At 39.8% G+C, this 15,306-nt stretch overlaps 1 protein-coding gene across 5 annotated transcripts in view; it reads left to right on the forward strand.

Moving 5' to 3' along the window:
- pecam1b (platelet and endothelial cell adhesion molecule 1b) overlaps positions 1-8,749 on the forward strand; it is a 79,095-nt gene extending 70,346 nt beyond the window's left edge. For 2 of the 5 annotated variants that reach the window (XM_062033637.1, XM_062033639.1), the window contains 2 exons: positions 235-257; positions 8,516-8,749. In XM_062033637.1, the coding sequence (XP_061889621.1) occupies positions 235-257; positions 8,516-8,617 (125 nt within the window). In that variant the 3' untranslated portion in view covers positions 8,618-8,749. Of the gene's footprint in view, positions 1-234; positions 258-4,540; positions 4,951-8,515 lie in introns of those variants that run through there. The other 3 variants (XM_062033641.1, XM_062033643.1, XM_062033638.1) reach the window with 2 other exon arrangements.
- The last annotated feature ends 6,557 nt before the right edge of the window (positions 8,750-15,306 follow it).

Consider the following 15,306-nt stretch of genomic DNA (forward strand, 5'->3'; position numbering starts at 1 on the left):
ATTGGAACTGTAGCCAGATGCTGGATATGTCAGGCATCTCTCTGTGTCCTAAGACTTCCTGTGCAACAAGTGACTAAAGAATTGTGAATTCTCGTGAGAATGTGGACTGAAGTGAGAGTCATATAGAACATGTTGTGACGAGACACACGTGAGTCAGGACAGTCCATGACTCATGAGTACCTGTGATGTCAGACAAGGAATAAACACTTCACCTTTTACCCTTTTTCTCTGCAGGTGCTGCTGACCATCATGATTATGTGAGTATTGTCCAACTTTGTCGCCATCTTTGCTATACCTTCAACTTCTTGAAGTACAAAGAATCGAACCACCGCTTTTTGAACGCCATGTGTAATGTTTTATATTCTCAATTAAGAATGTCCGATAATGGCTCTTTGCCGATATCCAATATTCAGATATTGTCCAACTCTTAATTACCGATACCGATATATACAGTCGTGGAATTAACACATTATTATGCCTAATTTGGACAACCAGGTATGGTGAAGATAAGGTCCTTTTAAAAAAATAAAATAAAATAAGATAAATACATTAAAACATTTTTTTGAATAAAAAAGAAAAACAATATAAAAACAGTTACATAGAAACTAGTAATTAATGAAAATTAGTAAAATTAACTGTTAAAGGTTAGCACTATTAGTGGACCAGCAGCACGCACAATCATGTGTGCTTACGGACTGTATCCCTTGCAGACTGTATTGATATATATTGATATATAATGTAGGAACCAGAATATTAATAACAGAAAGAAACAACCCTTTTGTGTGAATGAGTGTAAATGGGGGGAGGGAGGTTTTTTGGGTTGGTGCACTAATTGTAAGTGTATCTTGTGTTTTTTATGTTGATTTAATAAAAAATAAAAAATATTTTTTAAAAAACGATACCGATAATAAAAAAAACGATACTGATAATTTCCAATATTACATTTTAAAGCATTTATCATCTCTATTCTCAGTGGAACATTTAAAGTGTTGGTGTTGTTTCCTTGCGTCATATTGAAGTCTACACATATTTATTTTGTGTGACTGTCATCTACTGGTCACACTTATCATTACACCATGTACCAAATAAAATAGCTTTGAGGTCGGTATGCACAACCAGAATTATTCCGTACATTAGGCGCAAAGGGTTATAAGGCGCTCCGTCGAGTTTTGAGAAAATGAAAAGATTTTAAGTGCGCCTTATGGTCCGAAAAATACGGCACATGTGAAGTCCCAGTGTCCATGCACTCTCTCCAATTAGACTATTGGTCGTACGCCATGTACGCCTTATTTCATTTTAGCGAGAATAAATGAATTATTTTTCCTGTCGACCTATGACATCACACTAGCCATCTGCGGATCGTTGCTACTCGTTGGCACAGATGACAAATATTACGTCTCTAATGGCTACGCTGACGTTAAATAGCAGACAGCATCAAGAAATTATCTTGGATTGCGCTACCAACATGAGGCTACAACCAAGAATGTATCGGGGTGGATACAGGTTTTGTCAATGCGTGGACTATGGGATGGTTTGTTTTCCCGGAATGCAAAGGAAAGTTGGAGCGGGCAAAGCATGAAGGTAAGGACATATTTATTTAAACACTAACAAAAGGAACAAACGAAAAGCGCGCACATGGGCGGAAGTACAAACTTGGCTAATGAAACAAAAACTTGCACAAAGGCAGAAACTATGAACATGAAGCAAAACTCGCTAACTGTGACATGAAAAAACAAAACTTACGTGGCATGGCATGAAGCATAACTATGAACAGGCATGAGTATCAGAAGTAGCATGGCATGAAGTGAGCAGCGGTAAACAGAGTTAGCACGGGTGTCAGAAGTAATGTCGCCAGACAGACTGCCTAGCAACTGAAAGCTTAAATAATACAGACATGATTAGTGACAGGTGCGCGAGTGCAAAACGTGAGACAGGTGAAACTAATGGGTCGCTATGGTGACAAAACAAACTAGAGTGCACAAAGAGTCCAAAAACCAAACCGGACATAACCAAAACAAAACATGATCACACAGACATGACAGGTATGAAGCAAAGAAAGACCGGCGGCGAAGTTTTTTCCGAACAAATATGCAGACGAAGAATCATGGAAACGAAAGTTTTGAATGTGTCGGAGTTCATTCATAAGGCTCTGTGGATTGAAGGAAGGAGTTTAAATCCAAAGGAAAAGACTGATTGTGTGATATTGTTCCAGTTGAAGGTTGCTATTCTGGATTATCTTGCCAGTTGTGTGGAATACAGAGTTGTTATTGATCAGTTTGGAGTGCTCAAATGCAGCCTGAAGAGGTTTATGTACGCTTTATTATACGCCTTTATTTACCTGCTTCATTCTCTGTCATCTCATTCGTATTTTGTTCGGAAGTCACCTCGGAGACCTGGGGCTTCATGTATAAGAGTTGCGTGGATTTCCTACAAAAAAAATTGTGTACACTCAAATTAAGAAAAGTTTGTACGCACAGCTTCGGATGTATTACAGTGAGCACGCATTATTCCAAGCACACATACTATACAACTGATTTGTACAGCTATACATACAGTATCATGGCAGCACGTTGTTAGTGCTCATGCCTCACAGTAAGAAGGTCCTGGGTTCGATTCCCAGGTTCGGGGTCTTTCTGTGTGGAGTTTGCATGTTCTCCCCGTGACTGCGTGGATTCCCTCCGGGTACTCCGGCTTCCTCCCACCTCCAAAGACATGCACCTGGGGATAGGTTGATTGGCAACACTAAATTGGCCCTAGTGTGTGAATGTGAGGGTGAATGTTGTCTGTCTATCTGTGTTGGCCCTGCGATGAGGTGGCGACTTGTCCAGGGTGTACCCCGCCTTCCGCCCGAATGCAGCTGAGATAGGATGAAGGCCCCCCCGCGACACCGAAATGGACAAGCGGTAAAAAATGATGGTTGGATATACATATACTGTATGCAGTACAGGCCAAAAGTTTGGACACACCTTCTCATTAAATGTGGTTTCTTTATTTCCATGACTATTTACATTGTAGATTGTCACTGAAGGCATCAAAACTATGAATGAACACATGTGGAGTTATGTACTTAACAAAGAAAGGTGAAATAACTGAAGACATGTTTTGTATTGTAGTTTCTTCAAAATAGCCACCCTTTGCTCTGATTAATGCTTTGCACACTCTTGGCATTCTCTCGATGCGCTTCAAGCACACCTGTGAAGTGAAAACCATTTCAGGTGCCTACCTCTTGAAGCTCATACATATACATATATATATATATATATATATACACAAACATACATATATATATACATACATACATACATACATACATACATACATACATATATGTATATACACTACTGTTCAAAAGTTTGGGGTCACCCAAACAATTTTGTGGAATAGCCTTCATTTCTAAGAACAAGAATAGACTGTCGAGTTTCAGATGAAAGTTCTCTTTTTCTGGCCATTTTGAGCGTTTAATTGACCCCACAAATGTGATGCTACAGAAACTCAATCTGCTCAAAGGAAGGTCAGTTTTGTAGCTTCTGTAACGAGCTAAACTGTTTTCAGATGTGTGAACATGATTGCACAAAGGTTTTCTAATCATCAATTAGCCTTCTGAGCCAATGAGCAAACACATTCTACCATTAGAACACTGGAGTGATAGTTGCTGGAAATGGGCCTCTATACACCTATGTAGATATTGCACCAAAAACCAGACATTTGCAGCTAGAATAGTCATTTACCACATTAGCAATGTATAGAGTGTATTTCTTTAAAGTTAAGACTAGTTAAAGTTATCTTCATTGAAAAGTACAGTGCTTTTCCTTCAAAAATAAGGACATTTCAATGTGACCCCAAACTTTTGAACGGTAGTGTATGTGTATATATATATATATATATATATATATATATATATATATATATATATATATATATATATATATATATATATATATATATATATATATATATATATATATATATATATATGTGTGTGTATATGTATATATATATATAATGTATGTATGTATATCTGTATTTAAAAAAAAAAAAAATTTAAGTCCCGGCCCCTGGCCACATTTTTTAACCCAATATGGCCCCCAGATCAAAACGTTTGGGGACCCCTGAACTATAATATCAAATATATTTTCAGTTATTTAACTTTTTTTTGTTAAGTACATAACTCCACATGTGTTCATACATAGTTTTGATGCCTTCAGTGACAATCTACAATGTAAATAGTCATGAAAATAAAGAACACGCATTGAATGAGAAGGTCTGTACTGTATATATACACAACATACACACCAGCCCCACATTTTTTTCTCTCAACGTGGCCCCCACCGAGTCAAAATATTCGCCCAGGTCTAGGTTAGAGCACAAGAAGTTAAGTTAAAAAAACAAAACTAGGTATAAATGTTAGTGGACATCACTGATAACCTCTTAAATGTAATCACATAAGTTAGTGTTAAACATCTAATGAAGTGTAAAAAGCTTTTGGAGATGGCAATCATCATACTACTCCTAGTACTTCCTCAGTCCCTCCCTGTTTCAGTGACCCTCAGCAGGCTGATGATCCACAGCAAAAGGGAAAACGCCATCAGAATTTCCAGACAAGAACAAAGCCGTTTGGGCTGTGGCTTCCTTCCTTATCGGCCCCCAAGATAAGCAGCGTGCCTCATTCAAATGACCTCAAGGCCCATCTCAGGCAGCACACTCTAGCTCAGTGTTTTCATTCTTCACTCCATCATCTATCTCCTTACATGGTGTTGATGAACAACATCTAAAGCCAAGGGTGTTTCAACCTTGCCACTGTGGGCTGTACGTGGACATGATGCAGGGACAACACTCAAAATCATCCAAAGAAAATGAAAAAAACATACTTATTAAAGACATGTTGAACCTGAAAAATATTATGGCAAATTAATGGAATTTTTTTATGCATTGTTTTTGTGAAATAGTTGAATTAAAAATACATGAATAATTGAGTGGTGGACTAATAAAGTACATTGTTGATCAACATACACTACCGTTCAAAAGTTTGGGGTCACATTGAAATGTCCTTATTTTTGAAGGAAAAGCACTGTACTTTTCAATGAAGATAACTTTAAACTAGTCTTAACTTTAAAGAAATACACTCTATACATTGCTAATGTGGTAAATGACTATTCTAGCTGCAAATGTCTGGTTTTTGGTGCAATATCTACATAGGTGTATAGAGGCCCATTTCCAGCAACTATCACTCCAGTGTTCTAATGGTACAATGTGTTTGCTCATTGGCTCAGAAGGCTAATTGATGATTAGAAAACCCTTGTGCAATCATGTTCACACATCTGAAAACAGTTTAGCTCGTTACAGAAGCTACAAAACTGACCTTCCTTTGAGCAGATTGAGTTTCTGGAGCATCACATTTGTGGGGTCAATTAAACGCTCAAAATGGCCAGAAAAAGAGAACTTTCATCTGAAACTCGACAGTCTATTCTTGTTCTTAGAAATGAAGGCTATTCCACAAAATTGTTTGGATGACCCCAAACTTTTGAATGGTAGTGTATGTCAAATACAGTGTATCCATAAACTGTTCACAGCGCTTCACTTTTTCCACTTTTTGTTATGTTACAGCCTTATTCCAAAATGGGGGGAAAAACATTTTTTTTTTTCCCTCAAAATTCTACACACAATACCCCATAATGACAATGTGAAGTTGTTTTTCATTTATTTTGCAGATGTACACTACAGGCCAAAAGTTTGGACACACCTTCTCATTTCAATGCGTTTTCTTTATTTTTATTTTTTGTAGATTGTCACTGAAGGCATCACAACTATGAATGAACACATGTGGAATTATGTACTTAACAAAATAAGGTGAAATAACTGAAAACATGTTTTAGTTTCTTTAAAACACACCTTCTCATTCACAACACACCTGATGGTCCCAACCCCATTGATAAAGCAAGAAATTCCACTCATCAACCCTGATAAGGCACACCTGTGAAGTGAAAAAACATTTCATGTGACTACCTCTTAAAGCTCATGGAGAGAATGCCAAGAGCGTGCAAAGCAGTAATCAGAGCAAAGGGTGGCTATTTTGAAGAAACTAGAATATAAAACATGTTTTCAGTTATTTCACCTTTTTTTTGTTAAGTACATAACTCCACATGTGTTCATTCATAGTTTTGATGCCTTCAGTGACAATCTACAATGTAAATAGTCATGAAAATAAAGAAAACACAATGAAATGAGAAGGTGTGTCCAAACTTTTGGCCTGTACTGTATATAGACTAAAGAAAACACAAGTACATAAGTATTCACAGCCTTTGCTCAACACTTTGTTAATGCACCTTTGGCGTCAATCACAGCCTCAGGTCGGTTTTTGTGACCAAAATGTATTGGTTATCATTATCATTGCGGTATTTTTGAATGTGCTAAAAAATTTCTAAAAGTGCATTTTACTAAAATCTTTTAACCAAGTTGCATGTAAAAAACAAACAATTTCCTTTGCAAAAGAACATTATCGTAGATAACTGTTTCATGTACCTCAAGTAAAAAATGAATGTGCAACAAAAACGGAGGGGGAGTAGCTGTGTACGTGATAAAGAACCTGAACTACAAAGTGGTAAAAAAAAACATGTCATTTGCTATAGAAAATATCTTAGAATGTACAAATACCAAAACCAGTGAATTTGGCACGTTGTGTAAATGGTAAATAAAAACAGAATACAATGATTTGCAAATCCTTTTCAACTTATATTCAATTGAATAGACTGCAAAGACAAGATATTTAATGTTCCAACTGAGAAAATATATTTTTTTTTGCAAATAATCATTAACTTAGAATTTAATGGCAGCAACACATTGCACCACTGTGTTACATGGCCTTTCCTTTTAACAACACTCAGTAAACGTTTGGGAACTGAGGAGACCAATTTTTGAAACTTTTCAGGTGGAATTCTTTGCCATTCTTGCTTGATGTACAGCTTAAGTTGTTCAACAGTCCGGGGTCTCCGTTGTGGTATTTTCGGCTTCATAATGCGCCACACATTTTCAATGGGAGACAGGTCTGGACTACAGGCAGGCCAGTCTAGTACCCGCACTCTTTTACTATGAAGCCACGCTGTTGTAACACCTGGCTTGGCATTGTCTTGCTGAAATAAGCAGGGGCGTCCATGATAACGTTGCTTGGATGGCAACATATGTTGCTCCAAAACCTGTATGTACCTTTCAGCATTAATGGTGCTTTCACAGATGTGTAAGTTACCCATGTCTTGGGCAATAATACACCCCCATACCATCACAGATGCTGGCTTTTCAACTTTGCGCCAATAATAATCCGGATGGTTCTTTTCCTCTTTGGTCCGGAGGACACGACGTCCACAGTTTCCAAAAACAATTTGAAATGTGGACTCATCAGACCACAGGACACTTTTACACTTTGCATCAGTCCATCTTAGATGAGCTCGGGCCCAGCGAAAACGGCGGCGTTTCTGGGTGTTGTTAACTGGCTTTGGCAGTTAACAACGTAGTAGAGTTTTAACTTGCACTTACAGATGTAGCGACCAACTGTAGTTACTGACAGTAGTTTTCTGAAGTGTTCCTGAGCCCATGTGGTGATATCCTTTACACATTGATTTCGCTTTTTGATGCAGTACCACCTGAGGGATCAAAGGTCCGTAATATCATCGCTTACGTGCAGTGATTTCTCCAGATTCTCTGCACCTTTTGATGATATTACGGGCCGTAGATGGTGAAATCCCTAAATTCCTTGCAATAGCTGGTTGAGAAATGTTGTTTTTAAACTGTTGGACAATTTGCTCACGCATTTGTTGACAAAGTGGTGACCCTCGCCCCATCCTTGTTTGTGAATGACTGAGCATGTCATGGAAGCTGCTTTTACACCCAATCATGGCACCCACCTGTTCCCAATTAGCCTGTTCACCTGTGGGATGTTCCAAATAAGTGTTTGATGAGCATCGCTCAACTTTCTCAGTCTTGTTTTCCACTTGTGCCAGCTTTTTTGAAACATGTTGCAGGCATCAAATTCCAAATGAGCTAATATTTGCAAAAAATAACAAAGTTTTCCAGTTGGAACTTTAAATATCTTGTCTTTGCAGTCTATTCAATTGAGAAGGATTTGCAAATCATTGTATTCTGTTTTTATTTACGAATTACACAACGTGCCAACTTCACTGGTTTTGGGGTTTGTAGGTGTCAGTAATAGTCAGCCATCATTCAACTCTGTCAGCCACCTGTTTTGTAAGTACTGTGCTGGGTAACAATATCTTTGTCATCCGTCTGCTTGCTGCAGCGACCCGAGCTCGTCTGTAAAGTTGTCTGGTCCAGTTCTCCAATATTGTAGTCTGTCCAATCATGTGTCTCCATATTGCCATTCTGTCACAACCCTAACTTTACTTTGGGAGCTATATTTTTTCTTTTCAGTTTATCACTAAACCTTCTTGTAATGTTCTTATGTTAGAACTGTATTCTTTGAAAACGCCGCTGGGCAATTAGTGCACGATTCTTTGTGTGTGCGCAGGGTTGCGTGGAGTATGCTGATCTCAATGGCGAACACGCAAATATCAATCATCGCCAATCAGGAATCAACAACTGCCAGGATCTGCCCGTTCCAGTTGATTAGGAGATGCATCTTCATCACACGCCGTTCTGTTTCCACTCCCACTCCCACTCCCAAGTCATGCACACACTCCTGTAGAAGCACTACTTTTCTATCAGTAACATATTTTCATTTTCAATAAAAGCATGTGTCACATTTTTGCTCTATGTGCTTATTGTCATGATCCGCTGCCCGGATCATCTTGGTTTGGTTTTTGACCCCTTCAGTTCCTGTTTTGAGCACCCATGGGTTTGTGTTTTCAGTTGCCATGACTGCAGATTGTTTTCACCTGCCTCTGATTAGTGTTTGGGACGCTCACCTGCTCCTGGGCACTAATCAGAGAGCTACACTATATTGACAAAAGTATTTGACCACCCATCCAAATGATGAGAATCAGGTGTCCTAATCACTTGGCCCGGCCACAGGTGTATAAAATCAAGCACTTAGGCATGGAGACTGTTTCTACAAACGTTTGTGAAAGAATGGGCCGCTCTCAGTGATTTCCAGCGTGGAACTGTCATAGGATGCCACCTGGGCAACAAATTTTCTGTCGGTTTTATTATAAGAAAATGGGAGAGTTAGGGAACAACAGCAACTCAGCCACCAAGTGGTAGGCCACGTAAACTGACAGAGGGGTCAGCGGATGCTGAAGCGCATAGTGCAGAGACTTTCTGCACAGTCAGTTGCTTCAGAGCTCCAAACTTCATGTGACCTTCCAATTAGCCCACGTACAGTACGCAGAGAGCTTCATTGAATGGGTTTCCATGGCCGGGCAGCTGCATCTAAGCCATACATCACCAAGTCCAATGCAAAGCGTGGGACGCAGTGGTGTAAAGCACGTCGCCACTGGACTCTAGAGCAGTGGAGACGCCTTCTCTGGAGTGATGAATCACGCTTTTCCATCTGGCAATCTGATGGACCAGTCTGGGTTTGGAGGTTGCCAGGAGAACGGTGCATTTGCCTGCATTGTGTCGAGTGTGAAATTTGGTGGAGGAGGAATTATGGTGTGGGGTTGTTTTTAAGGAGTTGGGTTTGGCCCCTTAGGTCCAGTGAAAGGAACTTTGAATGCTCCAGGATACCAAAACATTTTGGACAATTCCATACTCCCAACCTTGTGGGAACAGTTTGATGAAAGCAAGGTCCATAAAGATATGGATGACAGAGTCTGGTGTGGATGAACTTGACTGGCCTGCACAGAGTCCTGATCTGAACCCGATAGAACACCTTTGGGATGAATTAGAACGGAGACTGAGAGCCAGGCCTTCTCGACCAACATCAGTGTGTGACCTCACCAATGCACTTTTGGAAGAATGGCGGAAAATTCCTATAAACACACTCCGCAACCTTGTGGACAGCCTTCCCAGAAGAGTTGAAGCTGTAATAGCTGCAAAAGGTGGACCGACATCATATTGAACCCTATGGGTTAGGAATGGGATGGCACTTCAAGATCATATGTGAGTCAAGGCAGGTGGCCAAATACTTTTGGCAATATAGTGTACTTATTCCTGTTTTTCGCCACACTCCGTCTGGGTTTCTTGTTTGTCTGCTTGTCTTTTGATTCCTGTGCTAAGTTTCACCTTAGCTCCCCGTGCTATCGGCACGCTTGTTTGTATTTTTGAATGATTTATGAGAATAAATCGTCGCCTTACCTGCACCTTGCCTCCGGAGTTCCTGCTGCATCTTGGAAGAACGACCCGCGCATCACCATGCGACACAGACGTAACGCGTATTTCTCTTCAAATATTGTTTTGAAGGGTAATATTGTATGTGATTCATGCTTTGAGGAATGCACTGCTTTGTTTCAACTGTGTGCAGAGGTCAATGTTACGCTGTGAAGCAGAATGGACCTGAGCAGCAGGGAAGTGTGCACCGCACAGCAACACCCTCCTCCGGTATCATGGCAACTAAAGAGGAGAGCCAGGGGAGGCAGAAACGCCAAGGTAAAATTCAAACTGCATACATGTCTTTAAATGGTGTAAATCAGTTAAAGGGGAACTGCACTCTTTATGGAATTTTCACAATAAGAGACAAGACCACAAGTCTTTTTTTTTTTCTTCTTGATTTTAAAGATTTTTTTTTTTATTTAACCAGGAAAAAAATCCCATTGAAATTAAAAAAGCTATTTTTCAAGTGAGTCCTGGCCAAGAGGCAGCAAAGTTACACAATAAAATGACATTCACATTACCCATTAAAATGACAGGATGGACATCAAGTAAAACAGTTACAGATAGTTTGACAGTTTAGATTTAAAAGCATTTAAGGATAAAAATTCAGTCAGCCTTGAGTTTGACACCTGTGCTCTACAGTTCGTGATGAACCTCAAATAAGCACGTTAAACACAATCTACCTTCCGAAGACAGGAATTGAGTAGCATTAAAGGACACATCTGACAAGTCCCGCCTCCCTGCGCGCTAACTCCGTGCAGCCTGCAGCGACCTCTTGTGGCGCAAACCTAAACTTGTTTGGGCATTGAAGCAATATACAGTATATGATGAGAGTAGAACTCTGGATTGGTACAACAAAAGAACAAACACTTTATTTCTACTGAATGCATTACAGTGTGTTTTTTTCTACAACTTTATCGGTCATACCAAATTACCCGTCTGGCCTCAGTGCGGTGTAGCCTCGTCTTGTGTAAAGCACCTCAAAGCTATACCGTTTACAAAACCCAAAAGCAGTGAAGTTGGCACGTTGTGTAAATTTGCAAATCCTTTTAAACTTATATTAAATTGAATAGACTGCAAAGACAAGACACTTAATGTTCGGAGAGAGAAACAATTTTTTTTTTTGCAAATAATCATTAACTTAGAATTTAATGGCGTCAACACATTGCAAAAAAAGTTGGCACAGGGGCATTTTTACCACTGTGTTACTTTAAAGGCCTACTGAAACCCACTACTACCGACCACGCAGTCTGATAGTTTATATATCAATGATGAAATCTTAACATTGCAACACATGCCAATATGGCCGGGTTAACTTATAAAGTGCAATTTTAAATTTCCTGCTAAACTTCCGGTTGGAAACGTCTATGTATGATGACGTATGCGCGTGACGTCACGACGGAAACAGAAGTATTCGTACCCAATGTGTCACCATACAAACTGCTCTGTTTTCATCGAACAATTCCACAGTATTCTGGAGATCTGTGTTGGTGAATCTTTTGCAATTTGTTTAATGGACAATGGAGACAGCAAAGAAGAAAGTTGTAGGTGGGATCGGTGTATTAGCGGCTGGCTGTAGCAACACAACAAGGAGGACTTACTTGGATAGCAGACGCGTTAGCCAACGCTAGCCGCCAACCGCATCTGTGATCGGGTGAAGTCCTTCTTCGCGTCGATCGATGGAACGCAGGTGAGCATGGGTGTTGATGAGCAGATGAGGGCTGGCTGGCGTAGGTGGAGCGCTAATGTTTTTATCATAGCTCTGTGAGGTCCGGTTGCTAAGTTGCTAAGTTAGCTTCTGCGTCGTTAGCAACAGCATTGTTAAGCTTTGCCAGGCTGAGAATTATTAACCGTGTATTTACATGTACAGGGTTTAATAGTATTGTTGATCTTCTGTCTATCCTTCCAGTCAGGGATTTATTTATTTTGTTTTTATCTGCATTTGAGCCCGATGCTATCACGTTAGCTCCGTAGCTAAAGTGCGTCAACGATGTATTGTCGTGGAGATAAAAGTCACTGAATGTCCATTTCGCGTTCTGGACTCTCATTTTCAAGAGGAAATAGTATCCGAGGTGGTTTAAAATACAAATCCGTGATCCACAATAGAAAAAGGAGAGAGTGTGGAATCCAATGAGACCTTGTACCTAAGTTACGGTCAGAGCGAAAAAAGATACACCCTGCACTGCCTCTCTAGTCCTTCACTCTAACGTACCTCATCCACGAATCTTTCATCCTCGCTCAAATTAATGGGGTAATCGTCGCTTTCTCGGTCTGAATCTCTCTCGCTCCATTGTAAACAACGGGGAATTGTGAGGAGTCCTTCCTCCTGTGATGTCACGCTACTTCCGGTACAGGCAAGGCTTTTTTTTTATCAGCGACCAAAAGTTGCGAACTTTATCGTCGTTGTTCTCTACTAAATCCTTTCAGCAAAAATATGGCAATATTGCGAAATGATCAAGTATGACACATAGAATGGATCTGCTATCCCTGTTTAAATTAAAAAAAAAATCATTTCAGTAGGCCTTTAAAAGTGTGTTACATACACTTCAAAAGTGCAAAATAGTAAAGAAAAGCAAAAACAACGTTTGACTCTCTTTCTAATCATTCAAAGTCCTCCTGTGTCCAATTATGTATTTACTGAGATTGTCAACAACATGACAATGTCAATCATGTAACGATATAAACCACACAACAGCAAAACAAGTCTTTGATATTTTCATCACAATAATATTGATATTTATTCTGTAGTAAGTCTGATTGTTTGTTGCTCAGAAACACATGTTTTGTTGTCTTTTTCTACGCTGAACATGATTAAATTACCGTCATCCTGTGTTCACGTTAATAACTTGCGTCATCGACAGTACTGCGAACGAACGCTCTTTGTTCAGTGAGTCCAAGGACCACAGGGGCCTGGCGCGCTAGCGTTGGCATGGCAACATCATAGGACATTCAAAGTGGTCTTCGTTACTCCAGCTCTTAAAATCCCATTAGGCTTTAATGAGTGACATCGTGGAGGCGGTCAAAACAGGTATTCTAATGATGCGCTGGTTGAACAATGTGCCTCAGTTCATTCTACTTCCTCCACTTATAGAGGGAGAAGTCATTTGTATACGGTTGTCCAGTTTGCAGCTCTTTTATTATTGGCCCATACCATGTTCTCCAAATTAAACTTGACTCTGGGGATTTAGTTTGGTTTAGGTGAACATTTCTAAAAGTTATGGCATAAGAGATTAAATGCACTGACTTACAACGTCCACGTAAACCCCCTTTGGTTGCAGAAAGTAGTTGAAGCAACATGGTGTTTTCCTGTGTTGCATCAGCTGACCTGACATCAAGGCCTGTTTATGTCATGTGACGCAATCACACTGCTCTTGTAATTGTCCTCTTCTATTGGTCTACTATTGCAATAGAAATACAGTTAGTCTTTGTGTGATAAAACATTCTTAATTTACAAATTTACATTTACATTTTCCACATTTTGTTATTTTACTGCCTTGTTCCAAAATGAAATACATTCATTTTATAATGACAATGTGAATGAAATTTTATTTTTATTTTGCAAATGTATTAAAAAAAAAAAAAAAGACATGTACATGAGTATTCACAGCCTTTGCTCAATACTTTGTTGATGCCCCTTTGGCAGCAGTTACAGCCTCAAGTGTTATTGAATACGATGCTACAAGCTTGGCACACCTATCTTTGGGCAGTTTCGCCCATTCTTCTTTGCAGCACCTCTCAAGCTCCATTAGGTTGGATAATAAGCGTTGGTTTTCATCCAGGGTGTCTCCGTACATTGCCGCATTCATCTTTCCCTCTATCCCGACTCGTCTTCCAGTTCCTGTAGCCAGGCCTGGCCCTAACCAATCTGGCGCCCTAGGCAAGATTTTAGGTGGCGCCCCCCCGCCCCCCCCTCCCTCCCACATCGGCAGGAAGTGTATATACTCACAAGAAACCGAATAGCTTTGTCTTTGACCTTTTTTTTTTACTTAAAGAAAGCAAATTACCATATTATATGAGAATGTTATGATTATCTTTAACCGAATCACAGCAGTGCTGAAATTAAAAAACAGCATTCCCTCTCATGTGATATTGCTTGATTAACATTAATGATGTGCACTTTAACAACTAGGCTTACAACTATACCTAATATATAAAGGGGTGGAAAAGTGACTATTACCTGCAGGGCAAACATTAGCTAACCAGAAGGCAATAACAATGTAAACAAAAAACACCCGCTTAAAAGATCCAATACAAATGTCCCTGAGGAATGTAAGGTGGGAGTACTGTAATTACCTAACGTTACATTATTATTTTCCATAACAATTTAGCCCCCTCCACAATATTAACCCGACGTTAAAACAGAACTAGCTATTTATTGATTAGCAATTGCCGAATCATGTAACATTAGCTTAATGCTAAAAAGCCAGGTTACTATCACATTCTGTAACAGACAAATAATTTCATGTAGGTTAACGTTACCTACCTGCTACCTCTGTCTTTTTCTCGTTTCTCCTCCTCTTCTTTTCTATTTTTTCTTCCCTGGGCACCTGACAGTTTTGGCCGTTTTGACATCTTGTGTTGATTTTTTGATGGTAAGAGTCATGATACGGGAAGGGAGGGGGCGCACCGTGCGGAGGGGTGGGGGGGAGGCGTAATGTTGTAACAAATAATATTTCTATTAAATAGGCTTTACTTTGCATTTTAATTAACGTGGAATTATTTTTTGTATTTAGAAATAATAGTACCAACTTTTTTTATTTTTTTCCTCCAACATTTGTTGCACTGGCGTGGCGCCCCCTGATGGACGGCGCCCTTAGCATTTGCCTATACGGCCTATGCCACGGGCCGGCCCTGCCTGAAAAACATCCCCACAGCATGATGCTGCCACCTCCGTGCCTCACTGTAGGGATGGTTTTCTCCAAACATGATGTCTGGAATTCGCGCCAAAAAGTTCCATCTTTGTCTCATCGGACCAGAGAATTTATTATTTATGGTCTGAGAGTCTTTCAGGTGCATTCTGGCAAACTTTTGACTAAGAAATGGCTTCCG

This window comes from Entelurus aequoreus, linkage group LG22 (genome assembly GCF_033978785.1).
Source record: "Entelurus aequoreus isolate RoL-2023_Sb linkage group LG22, RoL_Eaeq_v1.1, whole genome shotgun sequence".
Taxonomy (NCBI): domain Eukaryota; kingdom Metazoa; phylum Chordata; class Actinopteri; order Syngnathiformes; family Syngnathidae; genus Entelurus; species Entelurus aequoreus.